Here is a 9,729-nt window from a genome sequence, read left to right as displayed (position 1 = left end):
TGAAGTCAAGATAGTTCATTTCTGGTTGAATAGGGAAATGAATCATGATTTTATTGGTAAGTTCAGATAAATACTCTTCGCCTTTACAGCTCTTGCAGTCTACAGGAAAGGAAAGGAAATATGTGCATATGCTACTCTGTTCAGGTGGCCCTGTAAGTAGTCTTCATGCCTATAATAATGTATTTTGTACAGAAATAGCAGATTAAATGTAATGTATAATTGTCAATGATTTAAAACATCTTCTCTTTCAACAATTCCAAATTATAATCCAGTAAAATAATGCTTCAAAACAATCTCTGGAATCCACATTTACATTTACAAGCACTCTCTGTGCCATCTGTTTAAATACCCCAACTGGCATTTCATTATCTACAATACGAAAAATCTTATCCTCATCGGGGGAAGGTTGAGAAAATAAATAAGAAAATAAATAACAAAAGTTATTATTATTATTATTCCACCAACCATAAAAAGGTTGTGAAAAAATAACTAACACTGGCACTCTACACAGAGGCCTTCATAAGGACCACCCAAGACTGTGCTATCTGGCAAGTTAATCCTTGATGAGGGAAAGCCCACCACATTTTATTTTCTGCAAACAACACAAATGCTGACTCAGTCGACATAGAAAATTCATGTTTGATGGATGTATCTGTAAAAGTAGCAGTTGTTAATGGTCTCCTATTGCGGAAATAGGTTTGTGAATGACCCAAGCTTTAGTTGCCTTGGCAATAAGGGATTCATGAGGGAATTATAGCATGTAATCTTTAAAGGCTACTGTCCTCATGGAAGGCAATACTTTCCGCAGAAATGCCAGGCAAATTATTATTGCTTTCTGTGGTCCTCAAATACCACAATAAAAGTCCTCTTAATTCCATCATTAATTGGCACAGTTTGTATGTACTGTATGTTGAGGATCGGCTGGATGCTGCTGCCGGTGCTGTAGTGCCCCCGGTGATTGGGGTGGAATGTCTCCTGTCGAGGCAGTGTCGTGACCTGTGACCAGAGTGGTTTCTGATAGGTCAGGAGTAGATAGTGATGACCTCTCGTCCTCCTCCTCTCACCAGCAGCACTCTCTCCAGACCTTCCGTTAGCACCTCCAGAAACTCCATATCTGGGCCAGAGTTAAGCGCTGTTATAACCAGCAACTCTGCATCACTGCACCTGCGATTACATCTGCAAATATGTGTACGCAACAGTTTTGATGTTCAGCTTAAAAGCCAGTAGTCTTTCATCTCGGGTCACATTGCCAAATCTTTCGTGTATGCTGTCTGGCCATCTACTCCTACTCATTCTTTCACCTTTTACACAACTCATGCTACACTCAACCCCAAATGACCATCCCCAAATTACACTCCCTAACCCCATAATGAGCCCTAAAACATTGTCCTAAAAAATAAAATATTGTACCACACAGACCTCTAAGACCAGTGTTGTCCAGTACAATGAGAACGGCTGTTAGTGAAGGATACAGTTCTCATCTCCGTCTGTGTTGCGTGGCGGCCCCGGCATGTTGAGCAGCACCAGGCGAGCATCATGGGACTTGTTGACAATCACCTCGTTCAGCTTCACTGCTGTGTGCATCCGCCGCACATTGGACTGGTCCCTGGGACACAACCACATACAGATGTTACAAATGCAATCCAGAACATTCAATTATGTAAAGGGATAGTTCACCCAAATTACACATTGGTTTCCTTACCCCGCATGCAGTCTATGGTTTCCCTGGCTCTGTTTCCACATGCTCACGTCATGGGACCGTTATTATAATTTTTCACTCGTGTCCATATCATCCGAAAGTATCTACAATTGATTTTGAACCGCAAAAAAATGTGAATATTGGTCCCATGATTTTAATGGGATTTGTGCCACAAATGCTAAAACATTAGTATGTGGAAACGGTGCCAGGGAAACTATACCAAAGCATGGATTGCTGTCATACCTTGTACATAGACTGCGTACAGGGTAAGAAATCAAATGTCATTTTGTAATTTGGGTGAACTATCCCTTTAACAATGCCGTGGAATAATGTTCAGATATCCAACAGTGGACAGCATGAACCAACTCAGTCATTAAGCAGAAAGACATCAAGTGCAGTTCACATAACAAAGCACACCCCACCCTGCCATCCAATCCATTGCATGGAATTTACAGACTCAGAGTGATCAGAATAACATATCATTAAAAGGAATCTACAGACAGAGTGATCAGATTAACATCACTAAAAGTAATTTACAGACAGAGTGATCAGAATAACATCATTAAAAGTAATTTACAGACAGAGTGATCAGAATAACATCACTAAAAGTAATTTACAGACAGAGTGATCAGATTAACATCACTAAAAGTAATTTACAGACAGAGTGATCAGAATAACATCATTAAAAGTAATTTACAGACAGAGTGATCAGATTAACATATCATTAAAAGTAATTTACAGACAGAGTGATCAGATTAACATATCATTAAAAGTAATTTACAGACAGAGTGATCAGATTAACATATCATTAAAAGTAATTTACAGACAGAGTGATCAGATTAACATATCACTAAAAGTAATTTACAGACAGAGTGATCAGATTAACATATCACTAAAAGTAATTTACAGACAGAGTGATCAGAATAACATATCACTAAAAGTAATTTACAGACAGAGTGATCAGAATAACATATCACTAAAAGGAATCTACAGACAGAGTGATCAGATTAACATATCACTAAAAGTAATTTACAGACAGAGTGATCAGATTAACATATCACTAAAAGTAATTTACAGACAGAGTGATCAGAATAACATATCACAAAGTAATTTACAGACAGAGTGATCAGAATAACATATCACTAAAAGTAATTTACAGACAGAGTGATCAGAATAACATATCATTAAAAGGAATCTACAGACAGAGTGATCAGAATAACATATCACTAAAAGTAATTTACAGACAGAGTGATCAGATTAACATATCACTAAAAGTAATTTACAGACAGAGTGATCAGAATAACATATCATTAAAAGGAATCTACAGACAGAGTGATCAGAATAACATATCACTAAAAGTAATTTACAGACAGAGTGATCAGATTAACATATCACTAAAAGTAATTTACAGACAGAGTGATCAGATTAACATATCACTAAAAGTAATTTACAGACAGAGTGATCAGAATAACATATCACAAAGTAATTTACAGACAGAGTGATCAGATTAACATATCACTAAAAGTAATTTACAGACAGAGTGATCAGAATAACATCATTAAAAGTAATTTACAGACAGAGTGATCAGAATAACATCATTACAAGGAATTTACAGACAGAGTGATCAGAATAACATATCACTAAAAGTAATTTACAGACAGAGTGATCAGATTAACATATCACTAAAAGTAATTTACAGACAGAGTGATCAGATTAACATATCACTAAAAGTAATTTACAGACAGAGTGATCAGAATAACATATCACAAAGTAATTTACAGACAGAGTGATCAGATTAACATATCACTAAAAGTAATTTACAGACAGAGTGATCAGAATAACATCATTACAAGGAATTTACAGACAGAGTGATCAGATTAACATATTACTCACAGGAATCTACAGACAGAGTGATCAGAATAACATCTAATTCAAATGAATTTACAGACAGAGTGATCAGATTAACATATTACTCACAGGAATCTACAGACAGAGTGATCAGAATAACATCATTAAAAGGAATTTACAGACAGAGCGATCAGATTAACATATTACTCACAGAAATCTACAGACAGAGTGATCAGAATAACACATCACTCAAAGGATGAACCATTCTCTGTCTGCAAGATGAAAGAGGCAGAAAAAAGAGAGAGAGGAGATGAGGAGGAGAGAGTGAAGAAGTAAGACTAGCGAGAGTGGAATACCTCAGATGGGACCGGATGGAGATTTTCCTAACCACGTAAAAGGCCTGGGGGTTTTCCTCGTCAGATCACATGTCTCAAGAAAAACTCCTGGCCTTCCAACAGACCAGCAACAAGTGACTCACGGTTTGAGGCTCATGAGTTCTCTGAAGTTCTCTGGTGCGTTGTTCCTGTTCCTCCTCTCTGCCTCGTACTTTTCCTTGGTCCAGGTCATCTGGTTCTTATCAGCTACAGGCTCTACCACCTCCTCCTCCTCGTCTGAGTACAGGCTGCCCATACGGATCAGAGAGTGTCTGTCCTTTACCAGCTGGGCCTATAGGGGGCAGAGTGCAGGGGATACATTACATTTACATTTAAGTCATTTAGCAGACGCTCTTATCCAGAGCGACTTACAAATTGGTGCATTCACCTTATGACATCCAGTGGAACAGCCACTTTACAATAGTGCATCTAAATCTTTTAAGGGGGGTGAGAAGGATTACTTTATCCTATCCTAGGTATTCCTAGATACAATGTCATAATGTCCATACTAGAGTGACTTGAAATGCATGGCCATACATTGCTTCATTTAATGCTAGTGTAGATACACTAAATATACAGAAGTATGTGGACACCCCTTCAAATGAGTGGATTTGGCTATTTCAGCCACACCCGTTGTGGACAGTTGTATAATCGAGCACACAGCCATGCAATCTACATAGACGGCAGTAGAATGAGCTTACTGGAAAGCTCAGTGACTTTCAACGTGGCACCGTCATAAGGATGCCACCTTTCCAACAAGTTAATCCGCCCTGCTAGAGCTGCTGAAAGTGGTGTTATTGTGAAGTGGAAAGGTCTAGGAGAAACAACGACTTAGCCGCGAAGTGGTATGTCACACAAGCTCACAGAATGGGACCGCCGTCCTCGGTTGCAACTCTCACTACCGAGTTCCAAACTGCTTCTGGAAGCAATGTCAGCACAATAACTCAGTCGGGAGCTTCATGAAATGGGTTTCCATGGCCGAGCAGCAGCACACAAGCCTAAGATCACCATGTGCAATGTCGAGCATCGGCTGGAGTGGTGAAATGCTCACCGCCATTGGACTCTGGAGGAGTGGAAACACGTTCTCTGGAGTGATGAATCACGCTTCACCATCTGGCAGTTCAACGGACGAATCTGGGTTTGGCGGATGCCAATGAGAATGCTACCTGCCCCAACTGTAAAGTTTGGTGGGCGAGGAATAATGGTCTGGGGTTGCTTTTCATGGTTTGGGCTGGGCTCCTTAGTTCCAGTGAAGGGAAATATTAATGCTACAGCATACAATTACATTCTAAATAATTCTGTGCTTCCAACATTGTGGCAACAGTTTGGGGAAGGCCCTTTCCTGTTTCAGCATGACCAAGCAAGTCCTTACAGAAATGGTTTGTTGAGATCGGTGTGGAAGAACTTGACAGGCCTGTATAGAGCCCTGACCTTAACCCCATCAAACACCTTTGGGATGAATTGGAACGCCGACTGTGAGCCAGGCCTAATCGCCCAACATCAGTGCCAGACCTAACTGATGCTCGTGGCTGAATGGAAGCAAGTCTCCACAGCAATGTTCCATCATTTAGTGGAAAGCCTTGCTAGAAGAGTGGAGACTGTTACAGCAGCAAAGGGGGAACCAACTCCATATTAATGCCCATGATTTTGCAATGAGATGTTTGACGAGCAGGTGTCCACATACTTTTGGTCATGTAGTGTATTGGTTCCCAGCCCCAGATTAAACCTACTACTGGGATAAATCACATTTTCAATGGAGATTCTCCAACTGAGCATGCTTAAATGCAGGAGAAGACATCTGCGTCTGGTAAACCAGCTCAATATGTCCTTCACATAACAACTATTGTTATGTATGTTTGATCTGACAGGTGTAATTCTGTGGATGTTTGTTGATGTGTAATATGTACCTCTCTTTCTCTCTCTGCGCTGGACAGCCTCATCTGTCTGAGCATCTGAGACCTCTGCTCCATCATCAGAGTCCTCTCATAAGTGTAGGCCGAGATGTCGCTGTCATGCTGAAATTATTAACATGGTAGTATGTAAATATCTGACCTTTGAATACACTAAGGGGAGAGAAGTGAAACTCTTAGTTGGATTGCATGTTTGACTCCTGGTATGAGGGACATCTCTCTCCTTCTCCACCATAATGACATAATTAGATTTAAGGAGGTCCATCTCTCTCCTTCTCCACCATAATTACATAACTAGATTTAAGGAGGTCCATCTCTCTCCTTCTCCACCATAATTACATAATTAGATTTAAGGAGGTCCATCTCTCTCCTTCTCCACCATAATGACATAATTAGATTTAAGGAGGTCCATCTCTCTCCTTCTCCACCATAATTACATAACTAGATTTAAGGAGGTCCATCTCTCTCCTTCTCCACCATAATGACATAATTAGATTTAAGGAGGTTCATCTCTCTCCTTCTCCACCATAATTACATAATTAGATTTAAGGAGGTCCATCTCTCTCCTTCTCCACCATAATTACATAATTAGATTTAAGGAGGTCCATCTCTCCCCATCTCCACCATAATGACATAATTAGATTTAAGGAGGTCCATCTCTCTCCTTCTCCACCATAATTACATAATTAGATTTAAGGAGGTCCATTTCTCCCCATCTCCACCATAATGACATAATTAGATTTAAGGAGGTCCATCTCTCTCCTTCTCCACCATAATTACATAATTAGATTTAAGGAGGTCCATCTCTCCCCATCTCCACCATAATGACATAATTAGATTTAAGGAGGTTCATCTCTCACCGTCTCCACCATCATTACATAATTAGATTTAAGGAGGTCCATCTCTCCCCATCTCCACCATAATGACATAATTAGATTTAAGGAGGTTCATCTCTCACCGTCTCCACCATCATTACATAATTAGATTTAAGGAGGTCCATCTCTCCCCATCTCCACCATAATGACATAATTAGATTTAAGGAGGTTCATCTCTCACCGTCTCCACCATAATGACATAATTAGATTTAAGGAGGTTCATCTCTCACCGTCTCCACCATCATTACATAATTAGATTTACGGAGGTCCATCTCTCCCCATCTCCACCATAATGACATAATTAGATTTAAGGAGGTTCATCTCTCACCGTCTCCACCATAATGACATAATTAGATTTAAGGAGGTTCATCTCTCACCGTCTCCACCATCATTACATAATTAGATTTACGGAGGAACATCTCTCACCGTCTCCACCATCATTACATAATTAGATTTAAGGAGGTTCATCTCTCACCGTCTCCACCATCATTACATAATTATATTTAAGGAGGTTCATCTCTCACCGTCTCCACCATCATTACATAATTAGCTTTAAGGAAGAACATCTCACACCATTTCCACCACCTCCACCTCTGCCTCTATTCTCAGCTGGTACAGGAACGTAGCCAGGTCCTTCTTCATCTGAATACTGTTGTCATCCATCTGGGCCACAGTGAAGATACGCATCTTACACTTCCTCCAAACCTGAAACACACACCATGGTAAGAATGGAGTAGTCTAGCAGTTAAGAGCCGATGTGCCAATGCGCCATTGAGCAAGGCACTTAACCCTAATTGCTCCTGTAACTCCCTCTGGATAAGAGCGTCTACTAAAATGTAAATATAGATCCTTTTCTGAACAACACATCCATTCTTCTTTAGTCTCTCACAAGTCATGGTGGCCAAACAGTAAATGCTCCCAGAGTTTATGCATTGATGTGCGCGGGACTTTACCTTGTGCTGTTTGAGCAGGAAAGGTAGCAGCATGAGCATTCCTCCGTCATGGACGATCCACCACACATCGATGGTGCCGTCTGTGAAGCGTTCGTGGTTGCTGGGGTAGAAGGAAACATTCTTGGGCACCATCAGAGCCAGGTGGGCTGCTGTGGTACAGCGGACTGTGTCTGTGGGGAGGGGCACAGAGAGGTAAATATGTTAACTTTGTGTAATATGTAATGTAATACAGTTCAATGCTGATGCTATCAATTAACTAAAGAGTCAGCACGTAATGTTACAAATACTATACAGGCTGAAGGACAGCATCAAACCCACAGAAACATAGAAATGGCCAATGCTCTCACGGGGAAACTGGGATGAGGTTATGGTTTGGAATATTATTATGGGAAGGGTTCAGATCCATGTGTAGGACCAGGCTAGTTTACAGTAAATCAGTCTTACTAATGAATGTCTTCCATGCGCGGGGGTCTTCACTTTGCCTCCAGCCGTAGGGCCATCCCATCACCACTGTGTTGTGCTTCATGCCCCCCAGGCCACATGACTGGATCAGGTGGGCAATGCCCTCCCTCACCTTGGATGCCACAACCACCTGGCAGAAACCCTTCACCCGCTCGATCTCCATCATGTTCTTTACGGCCTGACGAGGTTGAGCAGACAATGCAGGTAATCATGAAGATGGTAATAAACTCACTTATTCTTATTGGCACAGAGGACACAACAGAAATTCGATCTCTTTCTTATAGCTTTATAAAGTGGACTGTATGACCTCGCGAGGAAGGTAACAGCCTTCAAACAATCCTGAACTGATTCAATAAAGCTGCAGTACGGCAAAATGTATTTTCCTTGTACACACATTAGGCTATTGGAGAAATAAGTTACAGCTCTATCCCTACCTGTTCAGAGGCCTGTGTTTCTCCGTAGCTGTCCAGGAACTGTCCCTGGATGACAGAGCCCACTATGGTCAGGCCCTTCCCTGCCTTCAGCTGGGAGACAAAGGTCAACAGACGGGGATACTTCACATGGAGGTCCTCATCCAGCTTCAACAGCACCAGGACCTGGGGCCTGGAGAGTGGAGGGGCAAGAGAGACAAAGAACATGAGAATCTACCTGGAAGTACTAATAACCAACTACAAAACCACAGTAAAAACTGTAGAGTGTTAGAAAGTACAGAATGTATGAAGAGGAAGAGGTAGTTATGCATATCTGAAGTTGGAGATACCAGATATCTAAGACTATGGACAAGGAAGGATGTTCACCTCCAATTTTTAGTGTGAGGTGGTCCATGCTCCAGCCGTAGCAGAGAGTAGCGCGCAGCACTGAGGGACAAACCTCGTATCCCATCTCCCCACTCCTTCTCCGCTCTGAGAGAGACAGAGAGAGTGACATACTCTGGCCTAAATAGCTAACTCATACAGTGATCCAATGATATACAATTATGATATGAAATGGATAAGAGTCCAGACATACCCCTGGTACTCAATGTACTTGTAGATCATGCCAGCGATGCACATGGCCACGATGGCATAATACCAGGAGGAGATGAACATCAGAGCCAGACACATACTCATACCCAGAAAAGACAGAGCCCTGTGGGGGAAACACACATATATACTGTAGTACTCTTTATACTATACTATTGGACGCATGAAAGAAGATCACCAGTTGTGGTCGTTCCAAAAAGCACCCACAGATCTTACAAAGCTCAGTACCCGCTTAGCAAAGAAGCCAAAAAGGGTATCATTCCCATAGTGCATTAGTTGAAAGAGGCGCTCTGGTTCCCTGCCCGAATTCGCCCTGTAAACACACCAATTTGACCTGTTATTAATATTAAACCCTCTGGCGAATATCGTTGTGTGCAAGACCTTAGAATAGTAAACAATGCTGTACATGCTAGAGCACCCCTGGTGCCTAACACTGTTACCATTTTATCCCAGGTGCCACAAGGTAGTTTGTTTTTTAGCTAATTTTAGCTCATTCTTTCTTTCTTTCTTTTCTCTTCTCTTCTTTTGTTGATCGTGGAGGGAGTGTTTTGGTTCAGTATGTTGACCATTTGTTGGTTTGCTCACA

At 41.3% G+C, this 9,729-nt stretch overlaps 1 protein-coding gene and 1 long non-coding RNA gene across 4 annotated transcripts in view; one reads left to right on the top strand and one right to left on the bottom strand.

Annotated features, from left to right (window-relative positions):
- Positions 1 to 25: 25 nt before the first annotated feature.
- LOC118362671 (solute carrier family 12 member 4-like) overlaps positions 26 to 9,729 on the bottom strand; it is a 56,598-nt gene continuing 46,894 nt past the window's right edge. Inside the window, exons 15-24 of the mRNA XM_052485011.1 lie at positions 9,130 to 9,249; positions 8,919 to 9,023; positions 8,556 to 8,724; positions 8,104 to 8,299; positions 7,660 to 7,829; positions 7,280 to 7,411; positions 5,829 to 5,936; positions 4,026 to 4,213; positions 1,473 to 1,606; positions 26 to 1,114 (exon numbers count right to left, since the gene is read on the bottom strand). Coding sequence (XP_052340971.1) covers positions 1,023 to 1,114; positions 1,473 to 1,606; positions 4,026 to 4,213; positions 5,829 to 5,936; positions 7,280 to 7,411; positions 7,660 to 7,829; positions 8,104 to 8,299; positions 8,556 to 8,724; positions 8,919 to 9,023; positions 9,130 to 9,249 — 1,414 coding nt within the window. The 3' untranslated portion in view covers positions 26 to 1,022. The remainder of the gene's footprint in view (positions 1,115 to 1,472; positions 1,607 to 4,025; positions 4,214 to 5,828; positions 5,937 to 7,279; positions 7,412 to 7,659; positions 7,830 to 8,103; positions 8,300 to 8,555; positions 8,725 to 8,918; positions 9,024 to 9,129; positions 9,250 to 9,729) is intronic.
- LOC127913225 (uncharacterized) lies at positions 5,943 to 7,286 on the top strand. Of its 3 annotated transcripts, XR_008085330.1 has the most exons (6): positions 5,955 to 6,090; positions 6,140 to 6,237; positions 6,385 to 6,531; positions 6,728 to 6,825; positions 6,924 to 7,021; positions 7,071 to 7,286. It is a non-coding gene; the product is annotated as an uncharacterized LOC127913225 (long non-coding RNA). The 3 variants fall into 3 exon arrangements; XR_008085329.1 differs by lacking the exons at positions 6,140 to 6,237; positions 6,924 to 7,021; positions 7,071 to 7,286 and having other exon boundaries at positions 5,943 to 6,090; positions 6,728 to 6,872; XR_008085331.1 differs by lacking the exons at positions 5,955 to 6,090; positions 6,140 to 6,237; positions 6,924 to 7,021; positions 7,071 to 7,286 and adding an exon at positions 6,294 to 6,335 and having other exon boundaries at positions 6,728 to 6,872.

This window comes from Oncorhynchus keta, chromosome 2 (genome assembly GCF_023373465.1).
Source record: "Oncorhynchus keta strain PuntledgeMale-10-30-2019 chromosome 2, Oket_V2, whole genome shotgun sequence".
In the NCBI taxonomy this organism is placed as follows: domain Eukaryota; kingdom Metazoa; phylum Chordata; class Actinopteri; order Salmoniformes; family Salmonidae; genus Oncorhynchus; species Oncorhynchus keta.
This window is presented reverse-complemented; position numbering and strand designations above follow the sequence as displayed.